The sequence below is a fragment of the Bubalus bubalis genome, chromosome 7, assembly GCF_019923935.1.
Source record: "Bubalus bubalis isolate 160015118507 breed Murrah chromosome 7, NDDB_SH_1, whole genome shotgun sequence".
Classification (NCBI taxonomy): domain Eukaryota; kingdom Metazoa; phylum Chordata; class Mammalia; order Artiodactyla; family Bovidae; genus Bubalus; species Bubalus bubalis.
Genome location: NC_059163.1, coordinates 32,245,518 through 32,262,423, shown reverse-complemented (window position 1 = coordinate 32,262,423; position 16,906 = coordinate 32,245,518). Strand labels below are relative to the sequence as shown.

At 36.0% G+C, this 16,906-nt stretch overlaps 1 protein-coding gene across 2 annotated transcripts in view; it reads right to left on the bottom strand.

The window, feature by feature from the left end:
- Positions 1–3,737: 3,737 nt before the first annotated feature.
- SULT1B1 (sulfotransferase family 1B member 1) overlaps positions 3,738–16,906 on the bottom strand; it is a 39,876-nt gene continuing 26,707 nt past the window's right edge. For both annotated transcript variants that reach the window (XM_025289970.3, XM_006071130.4), the window contains exons 5-8: positions 13,771–13,897; positions 13,048–13,142; positions 8,827–9,007; positions 3,738–4,984 (exon numbers count right to left, since the gene is read on the bottom strand). In XM_025289970.3, coding sequence (XP_025145755.1) covers positions 4,872–4,984; positions 8,827–9,007; positions 13,048–13,142; positions 13,771–13,897 — 516 coding nt within the window. In that variant the 3' untranslated portion in view covers positions 3,738–4,871. The remainder of the gene's footprint in view (positions 4,985–8,826; positions 9,008–13,047; positions 13,143–13,770; positions 13,898–16,906) is intronic.

Genomic DNA, 16,906 nt, shown 5'->3' with positions numbered 1-16,906 from the left:
TTTTATAAATATATGCACATACAGAGTATACACACATCAAACTCTTTGTTTTGTTAGCTGAGAGGGCTTAGGATCAGTGACAACAGAGAAATAATAAACACATCTAGAACCAAAATCTTGATTTTTATTAATTCTCCAAAAAAGGGAACTAGAGCTTCTTAGAGAAATGGCTGATTCTACAACTAAGACACAGAATATACAAGATGAGTCTGGAGCATTTCTCAGTGCCAGACATTAATAAAATGCTCAAAATAAGTAAGTAAATAAAAACAACTCTACAATAATGGGAATATATCAAAAGTATTCAGAAGCCAACTAAAAGAACTCCCAACAGACAAACTGGAACAATTTGAGCAAGGAAATATAGTATTAGCAACATAACCAAAAGTATAATAAGAGTCCATAATGATTTGAATAAATCATTAAGTAAATAAGTGGTTGAGAATTTAAAAACTCCTCACATAGATTGATTTTAATTTCTGTAGATACTTCACTTTTTAGTAGATAAAGTGTTACTTCCTGCTTATTAAGTATGAGCTACAAACTGTGATTTATTCCAAAGTGTACAATATAGAAAGGGAGGGGGAAAAAAAGAGTAACTTTGCGGTGGAAAGTACTGATAAACATTACTTCAGTCAGGTGACCAACATTGATAAGTCGTATAGTTACTATACATTCTTGATGTGATGTGGTATGAATGGTAACGTTAATAAATCTATGGTCTTTTTCCCAAAAATATTATCTCAGTATAATCATGGGGAAAATATTATATAAATCCCAATAGAGGGACATTCTGCTGCTGCTGCTGCTAAGTAGCTTCAGTCGTGTCCGACTGTGTGAGACCCCAGAGACGGCAGCCCACCCATCCCTGTGATTCTCCAGGCAAGAACACTGGAGTGGGTTGCCATTTCCTTCTCCAATGCATGGAAGTGAAAAGGGAAAGGGAAGTCACGCTGTTGTGTCCGACTCTTAGCGATCCCATGGACTGCAGCCTACCAGGCTCCTCCGTCCATGGGATTTTCCAGGCAGGAGTACTGGAGTGGGGTGCCATTGCCTTCTCCGAGGGACATTCTACAAAATAGCTAATCAGTACTTCTCAAAACTATTAAGGTCATCAAATACAGAGAAACTCTAAGAAGCTTTTCATATCTAAGAGGAACCTAAGAAGACACAACAATTAAATGCAATGTGATGCCCTGAATAGTAGCCTGATAAAGAAAACTAATATTAGAGAATAATCAAGTAAATCTAAACAATATTTGGATTTTAGTTAATAATATCAATATGTGTTCATTTATTGTGATAAGTATGTCATATTAATGTAAGATATTAATTATAGAGGAAACAATGTGAGGTATCCAGGTGTGAGGCTCTCTGTACTATTTTAGCAGAAATTCTATAAATCTAAAAGTGTTTTAAATGAAAAGTTAAAAAAAAGCACAATTGTTATATTTGAAAAAAAAGAAGAGAGATATAGCTTGTGTTCTTGGATTGGAAGAATTAATATTAAAAAGTCCATACTACCCAAAGCAATCCAGAGTTTTAATGCAATCCCTAACAAAATACTCAAAACATTTTTCATAGAAATAGAAGAAATAATCCTAAAATATGTATGGAACCACAAAAGACTCTGAATTGCCAAAGTAACCTTGAGAGAAAAAAAGAACAAACTGAAAATATCATGCTCCCTGATTTCAAGCTACCCTACAAGGTTACTGTGAAAGTCGCTCAGTTGTGTCCCACTCTTCGTGACCCCATGGACTAGTCCATGGAATTCTCCAGGCCAGAATACTGGAATGAGTAGCCTTTCCCTTCTCCAGGGGATCTTCCCAACCCAGGGATGGAACCCAGATCTCCTGCATTGCAGGCAGATTCTTTACCAGTTGAGCCACAAGGAAAGCCCAAGAGTACTGGAGTGAGTAGCCTATTCTTTCTCCAGGGGATCTTCCCGTAGACCCCAGTTCAATCCCTGGGTCAGGAAGATCGCCTGGAGAAGGAACTAGCAACCCACTCCAGTATCCTTGCCTGAAAAATTCCATGGACAGAGGAGCCTGGTGGGCTGCAGTCCATGGGGTAGCAAAGAGTCTGACATGACTGAGTGACTAACACTTAGCTTCACAAAGTTATGTAATTTAAACAGCATGGTACTCACACGGAATCAGGCACATGGTCCAATGAAACAGAATAAAGAGCTCATGAATAAATCCAGGCACTTATGGCTAATTAATCTGTGTCAAAGGAAGCAAGAATATACAAGAGAAAAAGTAGTGTCTTCAATAACATATTCTGGGGAAACTGGACAATTATATGTAAAAGAGAAAAAATAGAACATTTTGCAATACCTTATACAAAAATAAAATTAAAATGGATTAAAGACTTAAATGTAAGATCTGAAACCATAAAACTCCTAGAGGAAAATACAGGCAGAACACTGTTTGACAGAACCCATAGAAGTTATATATATACTGATATGTTTGGTTCTGTCTCCTAAGGCAAAAGAAAAATAAGTAAATGGGACCTAATTAAACTTAAAAAAAATTTGTACAGCAAAGGAAAGCATAGATAAAATGAAAAGACAACCTACTGGGAGGATGGAAGAAAACATTTCCAAATTATATGACCAATAAGTGATTAACATCCAAAATATACACACAGATACAATTCAATATTAAAAAAAAAAAAAGAACTGAATCAAAAATGGCAGAAGACCTGAATAGACATTTTTCCAAAAAGATATATTGATTTCCAACAGGAAAAAAAAGCTCAACAGGTATGTCCTTGGTAATCCAGGGGCAAAGAATCTGCTTTCTAGTACAAGTTACTCAGGTTTGATCCTTGGTCAGAGAATTAATATCCCACGTGCCGGGAGGAAACAAAGCCCATGCACCACAACATGCACAAACAGACTTTCTAGTCTGCATGCTGTAACAAAAAGCATAACCAAGCACAGCAATCAAGATTTAAAACCCAGAGCAGCCAAAATTTAAAAAAAAATAATAATGAATAAATAAATAATAAAAAGTTTGTTTTTTAAAGTTCAACATTGCTAATCATCAGAGAGAAACAAATAAAAAACACAAGAAGATATTATCTCACACTTGTCAGAAGGCTATCATTTAAAAGGCTAGAAATAACGAGTTTTGATGAGTATGAGGAGAAAAGGGAACCTTAGTACACATTGTTGGTCGGAAAATAATCTGGCACAGACTCTACAGAAAACAGTATAGAGGTTCCTTAAAAAACTAAAGATAGAAGGCCCCTGTGATCCAGCAATCCCACTGTTGGGTATAAATTCAAAGAAAACGAAAACACTAATTTGAAAGATACATGCACCCCAATGTTCATAGCAGCATTTATAATACATGAGATGTGGATACAACCTGTGTCCTTCCACTGATGAATGTGTAAATAAGATGATGAATGGGTAAATATGCACATGGAATAGTACTGAGTCATAGAAAGAATGAAATTCTGACATTTGCAATAATGTAAATACACTTAGAGAGCATTATGCTTAGTGAAATGAGTTAGACAGAGAAAGACACATACTGTATGTTAACCTTCCTGAGTGGAATCTATAAAGTAGAACAAATGACTATAACATAACAGAAACAGATTCAGAGATATAGAGAACAAACTAGTGGTTACCAGGAGAGGGACGTATGGACAGACAAAATAGTGGTATGTATTTAAGCTATACAAACTACGATGTGTAAAATAAATAAACAAAAAGGTTGTATTGTACAGCACAGAGAGACATAGTCTTTATTTTGTAATAGCTTTAAACAGGGTACAGTCTATAAAAAAATTGACTCACAATGCTATACATCCGAAACTAACATAATATTGTAAATAATTATGTTCAATTAAAAATAAAAGAATGCTAATATATCTCTTAGATATAAGAGATCTCTTGTAATGAGACATCTCTTATAAAAGCTTACCTTAAAACTTATACATATTTACTAGAAGATTTATATTACAAGGAAAAATCCATCAAAGAGACCAACAGATAGACCTAAGAGTAGAAAAAGGGGTAGAAAAGACATTGGATTGGGAAGGTGTAGTGGAGATTCAGCCTAGAGAATCTCTTGTAGGCACCAGATTGTATATGAAATATTGAAACTATTATTAAGGGATCCACATCTGTTCAGATACAAAATGAAGAAACCAAGATGCCATATCATGGCAATAGGAAATTCTCAGGAATCACAGGAAGCTGTTGAATTCTGGAAGGACTCTCCATAGGAAGTAAGTTCCTGCCCTCAGCTTAGGTGCTCAGAGCAGAGCTCCTATTCCCAGGGAATAGCCGTAGGGAGACTAATGGTGATCTTTCATCTTTGGAGACTTGAAAATTACATACTCAGAATTTAGGAATTTGGATAAACAGAAATTAGGTATAGAAACAACATTTCCAAAACCTGAACCATACTATCTGAGACATGAATCGTATAATTCCAAGAGAGGCAAGGCCGGATGAGCTATGACTCAGGGAACAACTTGAAATCCTGAAGACAGACAGTAATGGCACAAAGTGTTCTGGGTCAAATTTTAAGGAAAGAGAAATTGGAGCAGAGCTAGGAAACACAGTACCAGTGTTAAAGCAGCATTTCTTGAGTCATGTTAGTAGGGAGTAGAACTTAATTTTAAACCACAAGGAAAATGCAGGAATAGTTTTGAAAAGGTGACAGTTTGTCCTAGTTTTAGGGACTCTCAGAATGAGTGATTAACCACATTGAAAAATCAAAGCTTAGAAGCACATTTTTTCTTCCTTTATAAAACCATTCAATTACCCAAATTAAATCCTAACTGTCCTTATTTCACCAAACTGCAGATCAGACTTTTTTCTTCAGATTTTCAGTTTAGGTTCCTCAAATCTCTGTACGGAACTGAAGTTCAGTCTCAGACATTTCCTTCTTATAAATGGCATCGAATTTCTCATTTTGGGCCACTGTGAAATAATTCTTCCAGTCACCTGCAATCCCTAAAAATTACAAATAAGAAAACATATGAAAGAATAAAATATTTTCTTTATGAAGGAAAAGTCATTGTATAAAAAAAGAAAAGACTGAAAGAGTTTAAAGGAAGCCTTTCTTTGTATTTGGATACTTTAAAATTCATTTCTTTTTTTATTGGTAATTACTGCCATCTGTATATAAATAAACAGCAGGCTTCTCTGGTGACTCAGATGGTAAAGAATCTGCTTGCAATGCAGGAGACCCAGGCTTGATTCCTGGGTCAGGAAGACCCCCTGGAGAAGGGAATGGCTACCCATTCCAGTATTCTTGCCTGGAGAATTCCATGGACAGAGGTGGACTACAGTCCATGGGGTCACAAAGAGTTGGACACAATTGAACAACTAATTCTTTGACATGTTCATAATTAAACAGACTCTGGTTTTAAAGAAACATTATAAGAAGGATTAGTTTTCTTGTCTAAATTTGCAGCTGTACAATAATTTCCTGAAAGAAATTATTTTAGTGTTTCTAATTGTCCCAGATCATGGGGTTACCACTGGTCACTGAATCGATGATCAGGGAATATTTTACAGTCTTTCATGAGTTGCTTTTGGAAACTGTACAAAGACTGGTCATGAGTATAGTCACACTGTGAAACAGAAAGTTGATAAATATCATTTCCCAGAAATAATAAATGAGGATGTTAGGATATTTGGATGATTCTTGTGTTTCCTGAACTCACTAGATACATCTTATTTTAATTTTAGAGGAGAAGAATAGCATTAAAACTAAACATATAAAATCACTGAACAATTTTTATAGAAGTGAAACTGCTGGGATATAAATTTACATTTAATCTTTTATTCTTGGATGCTTAAAAATATTTATTTGAAAATAAATGTTTAATGTACTGCTGATGTGTTTGGAGGAAAAAATTAATTTTGCAATTTATTTAACATTAAATTGAACTTCCCTGGTGGTCCAGTGGTTAAGAATCTGCCTGCCAATCAAGGGGACATGGGTTCTGTCCCTGACCCAGGAAGATCCCACATGCCATGGGGCAACTAAGCCCATGCACCACAACTACTGAGTTCATGCTCTAGAGCCCGTGAGCTGCAGCTACTGAGCTTGGAGGCCACCACTACTGAGCCCACATGCCCTAGAGCCTCTCGTCTGCAACAAGAGAAGCCACCACAAAGAGAAGCCTGTTCTGCGCAACCAGAGAGTAGCCCCCAGTTGCCAAAACTGGAGAAAGCCCATGTGCAGCAATGAGGACTCAGAGCAGCCAAAAAAAAGTAAAATTTAAAAATAAATAAATACAATCATATTGAACTGCAAGTCTTATTAAACCATGATGGCTTCATGAAGATTTTAAATCATTTCAACAAGAGACATCCCCATAGACAAAATTGTTTCCCTGGTTATTATACTTTATTCTATTTTCACCAGAAGTTGATAGTTCTTTGGAATGTATGTGAGGATAGTTCATAGTTGGGATAGTATACCTCTAAAGATGTCATTGAAAAGAGGAAGTGTAGATTTAAACAATAAAGAGATATATAAAGCATTCTAATAATAAATTCTATTTTGAGTATAAATATTCTATACACAAAAACGTTTGCTTCACAAGAGTGAGGAAGTATAAAAATGTTTTGATAAAATAAATTCTGGCCAAATCCCAGGATTTTCTGTTTTGTTGCAGTTTGGGACATAAGCATAAACATTGGATTTTATCATCTCCCTATCGTCATTAATATTGTGTGAGTAAACTATGACCTTGATTATCCAGGGTGGAATTCTTCAAAACTGTTCTTAGCCCTTTGTTCATACTTCACTTTTCAGAATTTTCCAATATCCATTCTCTTGTGTTACAATATGAGCTTCTTGAGCATATATGTGTTATTTACATTCTAGAAAATATGATCTGCATATAGGTATTCATGAAGACCTTTTCTTAAATATTAACTAACAAATAAAAGGTATCTTTTAAGTATTATTGAACACATGAATAAATAAATAGATGTTATATTAGATAAGAACATACTAAACTGCAAGATAATAGGACTTGCTACTTTTGTGTATATAATTTTTGGTCAGAAAAAAATACAGTGTAAGCTTACATATCTTCTATGAAAGTCCTCCCCCAAAGCTTGTGCTTCAGATGTTATTCTTTTCTCCATTTTATCAGTGATGTAACCAGAACTTTGGCAGATTTATTAGTGTATGCAGTGTCAAAGGTTCAGGGAATGGCACAGCCTGGATAAATCCCAGAGCAAACTGACCACAAAAGTTGTGTCCTTCACTACTCCCAGAGGGGTGGAAAGAGTGTCTTTCTTGTGTACTCTCTTCCTTTGAAGTTGTAGAAACCGTGGAATCCAAATACTGAGGTTATTTCTATACCCTAATGAGATATCATCCAATGGCATAAATATTCATGACTGGGGGAAAGCTCTCTTGGAAGTTACATTCAATGATCTGGTATAATGAAAATTTGCCTTATTTAATTAATAAGGGTTTGGGTTTTTTTTTTTTTTTTTGGTCTCTGTTTCTTCCACCAGGAAAACACGTGTGTGTTGTTGTGTGTTGTGTTGTATCAGTCTTCTTTGTTCAAACTTGTAATGCACCATTTACAATGAAAAATTAGCCTTGACCTCTTATACTAGAGCTTACTTTTTAAGTAGTGTTTTGAAAATTTAAAAAAAAGCATAATTTGAAAACTCTAGGTGTACACTAAGGTACACAGAAAAATGTGTTAGAAAATTCTGTAATCATATAATACTTTCGGAGAAGGAAATGGCAACCCACTCCAGTGTTCTTGCCTGGAGAATCCCAGGGACGGGGGAGCCTGGTGGGCTGCCGTCTATGGGGTTGCATAGAGTCGGGCACGACTGAGCGACTTCACTTTCACTTTTCACTTTCATGCATTGGAGAAGGAAATGGCAACCCACTCCAGTGCTCTTGCTTGGAGAATCCCAGGGATGGGGGAGCCTGGTGGGCTGCCGTCTATGGGGTCACACAGAGTCGGACACGACTGAAGTGACTTAGCATCGAGGGTCTTAATCCACATGTTCATACATACAATATATTTCCAGGTTATGTTTACTTTCAGACACACCAACTGAAATTTTATCTTTCTCTCCAGTTCAGTAAAGAATATTGAAAAGATAGGGTGACATGACTAGGTGGATAAATTCTCACATTTAAGATAATAACACATTTTTGACCCAAAACACATGTGATAACCCACAATTTATAGTACTTGACTTAATTGAAATAGAGCTGTATTTTGACAGTGAATGTCATATTTCTCTATTGTTATCTTATGTTAAATATAGATTGCATGTTTACCATTAACATAATTCAGATAGTATTTTTAGGGAACAAACACTTCCCACATGCCCTTTCTCTTTGTGAATCCTTCTTAACAAAATGACCGCTGCTTTCTAATGATAATGAGTCTATAGAGAAGATGGTACTGCACTGACTGACATTAATTTATTACTATGAGGAAGGAGGAGGCCTGTGCCAATTTAAATAAAGATTTAAGTTTTAGGAATAAAAAAATACAGAATGACTCACATCAGAAGTGACAAAACCACTCCCTTTTTGCAGGATTGTAAAGAAAGGGAGAAAGATTATTAGGTACTCAAGGTGTTCAATAACAGGTCTACATGCATTAGTCCCTTTAATAATTTCCAATCTAACTCAGCAACTTTTATGGTAGGTATTTTTAGTGTCCTTATTTTACAGATGAAAAAATTGAGCCCCAAACTGGCTAAATAACTGGGTAGAGATTACAAAGCTCACCCTCATATCAGAGCAATTCATAAGAAAGCAGAAAGGAAAAATAAACTCAGAAAATAATTACCTTTGCGCATAAATGAGGACTTGCTGTGGTCCATCACTTCACTTGGTAGATGTGTATAATTCACTAGAGGGTTGTCCTTCATCATTTCAAATGATGTGTGATGGATTATCTTATCCAAGATCTCATCATCCAGGTTTTTCTCTAGAAATCGAACAACCTTCTTGATTTCTTGCTTTGGATTCTATCAATAGGGTAGAGATACACCCAAGAAAATGGTAAAAAATAAATCATTAAAATAGTATGAAAAAAATCATGAAAATGAAAAAAGATCAATAATTTATGCTTAGTAAAGGTAGAGTGGAAATATTTTGTTTATTCTAAGCCTTATTTTTCATTCAAAGTACAATAATAATAAACTTTAACATAATTATTAATAGCATTTAGTAAAACAGATTGTAGCAAAAATTTTAAGCTCAATTTGCAGTTAAATTTGAAAACTGAATGTTTTAGGGACCCAGTATCTTTATTCCATATTTATTTTTCTGTTACTCCTCCAAATTGGTTTCTTGTTTATAATAATAATATTTAATAAAAATAATGTAATAAATTCAGGCAAAACTGAAGATATTTTTTAAATTTATTAACACTGATGAAATCTTGCTTGGATGTACATTATTAAAAACAAACTTCAGTGAAGTTGCAAAGATAGCAAATTATTCATTAGTCATTGAGAATAAGAAGAAAAAAATCTCAGAAATAAATAATTTTTTCAAATTCTAATGGCCTTAACTTAATATCTGGAACCTTTTAGGAAGCTAAGCAAAAATATATATAGATATGTCTAGAAAGATTTTGAAGGGATTAACATCTAAGCTTAATTTAGAAAGATGTGTCAGAGTTTACCAAGATGCAGTCTCCTGAGCAGTTGGAGAGTAAATTTCCAGTAAAGAAAATATAACTCTTGGAAGCATCAACTCACTGTGTTCAAGTGAAAAAAGAGAAAAGTGGTTGGAGTTGGGGTTGTGTTGTTCATAGGAGTGAGAGAGGCTACGAGGCAGTAAAGATGAATTGAGATAAAATTTAGAGCATCATTGGATGTCCTGCTGAAGGATTTGGATTGTATCTGTTATGTAGTAGGGACACAACTCTTTAATAATGTGTCTTATTAACTCTGTGTGTGTTGAGTGTGTGTGTGTCTGTGTGTGTGTACTGAATGTGTTTGCGTGTTTATGTTTTGGTAAAGAGTTTCCTATAATGGAAGTTCTGACAATATTTTATGTATCAGGCCTTGACAAGAGAACACTGAGATGGTTACTAATGGGGTGCCAGGGGTTAGCATGACTTAAATGTCAGAAATGATGATAGTGGAGAAAAGACTAAGAGAAAAGTTAGTAGTGAAAACACAGAAAAAACATATGGACAGGCAAACAAATATAGAGCAATTTCTGTTACATATTTATAGTGTTTGAAGAATAATTTGGCCACGGCCAAAGTATCAGTGATGTTGCTAATTTACAGACAAGTAGAAGTTAAAGCAGAGAGTGCTAGCTTCTACTTCTTTTTCACCTCATTGATTGAGAGTTTGAGAATTGATGCAGACATTCATAAACCTGATGTAAATTACTAGATTTCTCTCTGAATTTTATTCTTGATCTATAGTTATAATTTTGTCATATTATTGCTTTTATACGAAAACCATTTCTATAACATTGTCTAAAATATAACCATGATAGGAAAAAATGTTGTCTAAAAAGTTTAATGTATAGTAAGTTTGAGTGGGATTCAAAATATCAGGATATTCTTATAGAACTGATTAGGCCAGACCGTAAATCAGTATGCATAAATTGACCTGAAAAAGGCATTTACAGTGAATAAGGAGAGAAATATTTGACACAAGAGTGTAATGTGGAGAGCAGCATGATGGCTGACTCAGAATTTGGATACCAGCTCAGCCTAGGAAATGTATTATTTTGTTTATCCTATGGAGAAAAAGAACTACATCCAGAAGTTAAATTTGCTCTCTTCATAAAGTGAATAAGTTTCACTTTGGTCTCCAGAAAGTAAAAATAAAATACTTGGCACAGAAAGACAATTTTCTGTCTTATGAAGAACTTATAACTTAATTCTGATTAATCAAGCACCCAAGGGAGAGCACCACTTTTTAAAAGTGGTTTCATAAAACCACTCTAGTTTTACAGCTGTGTATTGTGTTGCCAGCAAATTGTCATAAAGGGGCAATGGTAATGTTTAGATCACGGATTCTCTATGAGATACAAGTAAGTATGATAGAGAGTGGGAGCCTGAGCAGAGTAGAAAAGGACTCTTATTGATAAGATATGAGAAATGCCCTGAGAGTTTCTCAGAAATACATGCAACAAGAGAGATTTTACATAAGGTAAGGTTTCTGTACTGAGTAGGATAAAAAAAAAAAAGTGAAAGTGTTTCTCACTCGGTCCTGTCCAACTCTTTGCGACCCCATGGACTGTAGCCCACCAGTCTCCTCTGTCCATGAATTTTCCAGGCAAAAATACTGGGATGGGTTGCCATTCCCTTCTCCAGAAGATTTACCCAATCCAAGGACTGAACCAGAGTCTCCCATATTGCAGGCAGGTTCTTTATTGATGTCACTCAAATGTTTGTAAGGAGAAGGAAATGGCAACCTCTCCAGTACTCTTGCCTGAAAATTCCATGGATGGAGGAGCCTGGTAGGTTACAGCCATGGTAGGTTACAGTCCACAAAGAGTCAGACACGACTGAGCAACTTCACTTTCTTTCTTTCTATAGTTCTTTTTGGAGAAGGAAATGGCAACCTACTCCAGTGTTCTCGGCCTGGAGAATCCCGTGGACAGAGGGGCCTGGTGGCCTACAGGCTATGGGGTTGCAGAGAGCTGAACACGACTAAGCAACTAACACACACACACACACACACACACACACAAATGTTTGCAACCACTACTCATTCATTCATTCAAGCAATCACTTATGCATACAATAAGTGGCCATGAGCACCTACATATGTATGTGGTAGGTGTTATAAGTACTGTGGATGCTGTTACAAGAAAGGTAGGTATGCCTTCCATCAAGAATCTGAAATTCCACAAGATATCCTTATTTGCATGTTCAGGCTTTTACAACTAGATAAGCTTGGTTTCCATGTATGTGTGTGTGTGTGTGTGTGTGTGTGTGCGTGCGTGCATGTGTGTATTACCTAATGCAATAAAATAGCCTGAGGATAGGCCTGGAACTTTGCAATAGTATTTAGGCTAATACTAGTTCATATGGGAGACTAGAAAAATCTTTATGAATCCCTGAACTAACAGTTAGGAAGAATATAAAAGGGAGGAGCACACTTAAATATAATATGTAGGGCATGTGAACCAATGGGATATTCAGGAGAAAATGGAACCATATTCACTACATGAAAGTCAATGAGGATAATTTACTTTCAAACTTTCAATACTGAATGAACAACCAAACATCATTAACCAAAAGACAGAATAAAAGAAAAGGATTACTTTTGGAGAGAGAGAGAAGCAAGATGAGTTTAATTTTCAACATGTTAAATTTGAGGGTCATTTAAATGGCAACCCACTCCAGTACTCTTGCCTGGAAAATCCCATGGACGGAGGAGCCTGGTGGGCTGCAGTCCATGAGGTCGCTGAGGGTCGGACACGACTGAGTGACTTCACTTTCACTTTTCACTTTCATGCATTGGAGAAGGAAATGGCAACCCACTCCAGTGTTCTTGCCTGGAGAACCCCAGGGACGGGGGAGCCTGGTGGGCTGCCGTCTATGGGGTCACACAGAGTCGGACACGACTGAAGTGACTTAGCAGTAGCAGTTAAGAAAAACAAGGATCTGAATTCAGGTTAGAAGTTAAAATGGAGTTTTTGGTGGGTAATTAGCACATAGTTTTGGCAACAGTGGGAATAGATATGATCATCAATCTGTAACAAAGAGTTCAAAAAAAATGATGACCAAATGATAGAAATTCACAGGAAAACCATGACAGAATGATAACCCATTAAATGAGGGAGACAAATTTGAAAAGAAAGGTGCTCAAGAGAAACACAATGATTGAAAAGGATAAGAGGATTAAAATGTCACTGATTTCACAATTAGATTCATTAAAGATCTTAGCAAGATCTGGGTAAACAGACATGGAAAATAGGCAAAGCAATTATATCATTTGAACTCCATAGATTAATTGAAAAAACTATTAATCCTTTTGCTCCAGGATGTAGTTGAGGAATTTTCTATAATGTATTTCTACTATTTTACCTCTTTCATATCTTCATAGAATAAGAAAAGTATCGGGTGTCCTTCCTTTTTCTTCCACCAACTTTTAACATGATTAAACCAGGAACCATAGGCCACTAAAACCAAAGAAATAGCTTATTTCCATAAACATTTATCAAATTGAAGATTTGTTTGTGAAAAATAAGTCAAATTATACAAATATTTTGTGGAATTTAGTAATCAAGGAACTGAAACTATAAAGTCTATGTAAACAAGTATATATAATCAGCTACTTATGGATGCACAAATTTCAGATTTTTAAATATATTAATTGCAAAAGAAACATTTCAAATGGAAATACATTGACCTCCAATAGGTTACACTTGGCCACATGTAGAAGAAAACTATTCTTTTATGAAATACTCATATCACTTATGTATCTAACTACTGTAAATGTATGTATAAAAGATTTAACTAATGATTTGGGCAAATAAATTTTTGTTGTGAGTAGGAACTGAGAATGGGTTTTTATCGACTGAAAAGAGATTTGAGAATATATTCATTAAGCTGATGTTTAATAGCAGGATTATATATTGAATGCCAGCAAATATTAAATGTATTTGATTTAATTTGAAATGATTTTTGAATGTACTTGTTACTGATTTGGAAAAAGAAATGTTTTGAAAGGGAAATTCATACTTGTAATGTTTAATATTATTAAAAATAATTTTTAGTGACATTAATTTTTAGCTAAGACCATCCTACCATTTCCAGTCAAGAATTTCTCTAGATATTCTCCCCAGGTTCCAGGAAGAGGCTGCAAATTATTCATTAAGTCAAAGTGGTAAAATGAGACAGCAACATCCTTGGCATTTCGAGCCAGATAAATGATCTGTAGGGGGAAGATGAAGAAAATCAAATGCATGATATTTTGTTTAAGAAAAAAGTAACATACAGTAGGCATGTAAAACAACAGATCTGAAATCCATGAAATTAAAAACAGTGAAATATTAAGAAAATTAATAGAAATGAAAAAGTTGGTTCTTTTTTTAAAAAACCAACAAAATTGATAAATATCTAACAAGTCTGACAAAATAGAGAGGACATAAGTTACTGATAATGAGAAGTCTTTGGATGTGCAGGCACAAGAGATATGTGAAAAGTCTCTAACTTCCTTTCAATTTTGCTATCAATCTAAAATTCTTTAAAAATAAAATCACTGTATAAAATAAAGTCTGTTAAAGAATAAGGAGGGAGAATTTTTAACAACTTTTCTTTTTTTTTAATTTACTTTTTATTGAAGGATAATTTCTTTACAGAATTTTGCTGTTTTCTGTCAAACCTTAACATGAGATAGCCATAGGTAAGTAAGTTTTAGTCACTCATTCATACCCAACTCTTTGAAACCCCATGGACTGCAGCCCACCAGGCTCCTCTATCCATGAGATTTTCCAGACAAGGATACTGGACTGGGTTGCCATTTCCTTCTCCAGAATCAGCCATCAGTTCAGTTCAGTTCAGTTCAGTCCTCAGTTGTGTCCGACTCTTTGTGATCCCATGAATTGCAGCACCCCAGGCCTCCCTGTCCGTCACCAGTTTCTAGAGTTCACTCAAACTCACATCCATCGAGTTAGTGATGCCATCCAGCCATCTCATCCTCTGTCGTCCGCTTCTTCTTCTGTCCCCAATCCCTCCCAGCATCAGAGTCTTTTCCAATGAGTCAACTCTTCACATGGGGTGGCCAAAGTACTGGAGTTTGAGCTTTAGCATCATTCCTTCCAAAGAACACCCAGGATTGATCTCCTTTAGAATGGACTGGTTGGATCTCCTGGCAGTCCAAGGGACTCTCAAGAGTCTTCTCCAACACCACAGTTCAAAAGCATCAATTCTTCTGCCCTCAGCTTTCTTCACAGTCCAACTCTCACATCCATACATGACTACTGGAAAAACCATAGCCTTGACTAGACAGACCTTTGTGGCAAAGTAATGTCTCTGCTTTTGAATATGGTATCTAGGTTGGTCATAACTTATCCTTCCAAGGAGTAAGCATCTTTTAATTTCATGGCTGCGGTCACCATCTGCAGTGATTTTGGAGCCCCCCAAAATAAAGCATGACACTGTTTTGACTGTTTCCCCATCTATTTCCCATGAAGTGATGGGACCAGATGCCATGATATTAGTTTTTTGAATGCTGAGCTTGAAGCCAACTTTTTCACTCTTCTCTTTCATTTTCTTCAAGAGGCTCTTTAGTTCCTCTTCACTTTCTGCCATAAGCGTGGTGTCATCTGCATATCTGAGGTTATTGATATTTCTCCCGGCAATCTTGATTGCAGCTTGTGCTTCTTCCAGCCCAACATTTCTCATGATGTACTCTGCATATAAGTTAAATAAGCAGGGTGACAATATATAGCGTTGACGTACTCCTTTTCCTATTTGGAACCAGTCTGTTGTTCCATGTCCAGTTCTAACTGTTGCTTTCTGACCTGCATATAGGGTTCTCAAGAGGCAGATCAGGTGGTCTGGTATTCCCATCTCTTTCAGAATTTTCCACAGTTTATTGTGATCCACACAGTCAAAGGCTTTGGCATAGTCAATAAGGCAGAAATAGATGTTTTTCTGGAACTCTCTTCCTTTTTTGATGATCCAGCAGATGTTGGCAATTTGATCTCTGGTTCCTCTGCCTTTTCTAAAACCAGCTTGAACATCTGGAGGTTCATGGTTTATGTATTGCTGAAGCCTGGCTTGGAGAATTTTGAGCATTTCTTTACTAGTGTGTGAGATGAGTGCAATTGTGTGGTAGTTTGAGCATTCTTTGGCATTGCCTTTCTTTGGGATTGGAATGAAAACTGACATTTTCCAGTCCTGTGGCCACTGCTAAGTTTTCCAAATTTTGGTATATTGAGTGCAGTTCTTTCACAGCATCATCTTTCAGGATTTGAAATAGCTCAAGTGGAATTTCATCACCTCCACCAGCTTTGTTCGTAGTGGTGCTTCCTAAGGCCTACTTGACCTCACATTCCAAGATGTCTGGCTATAGGTGAGTGATCACACCATCGTTATTATCTTGGTGGTGAAGATCTTTTTAGTACATCCATAGATATACATATATCCCCTCCCTTTTGAACCTCCCTCCCATCTTCCTGCCTATCCCACCCCTCCAGGTTGATACATAGCCCCTTTTTGAGTTTCCTGAGCCATACAGCAAATTCCCATTGGATATCTATTTTATATATGATAATGTAAGTTTCCATGTTACTCTTTCCATACATCTCACCCTCTCCTCCCCTCTCCCCATGTCCATAAGTCTATTCTTTATGTCTGTTTCTCCATTGTTGCCCTGTAAATAAATTCTTCAGTACCATTTTTTTAGATTCGGTATATATGTGTTAAAATATGTTATTTATGTTTCTCTTTCTGGCTTACTTCACTCTGTATAATAGGTTCTAGGTTCATCCAACTCATTAGAACTGACTTTTTATAGCTGAGTAATAATATTCCATCGTGTATATGTACCACAGTTTCTTTATCCATTCATCTGTCGATGGACATCTAGGTTGCTTCCATGTTCTAGCTATTGTAAATAGTGCTGGGATACATGGGTCTCTATCAATTTTGGTTTGCTGAGGGTATATGCCTAGAAGTGGGACTGCTGGGTCATATGGTGGTTTTATTCCCAGTTTTTTAAGGAATCTCCATACCATCTTCCATAGTGGTTGTATCAATTTACATTCTCACCAACAGTGCAAGAGTGCTCCCTTTTCTCCACACTCTCTCCAGCATTTATTGTTTGTAGACTTCTTGATGATGGCCTTTCTGACCAGTGTGAATTGGTATCTCTTTATAGTTTTGATTTGTATTTCTCTAATAATGAGTGATGTTGAGCATCTTCTCATGTGTTTGT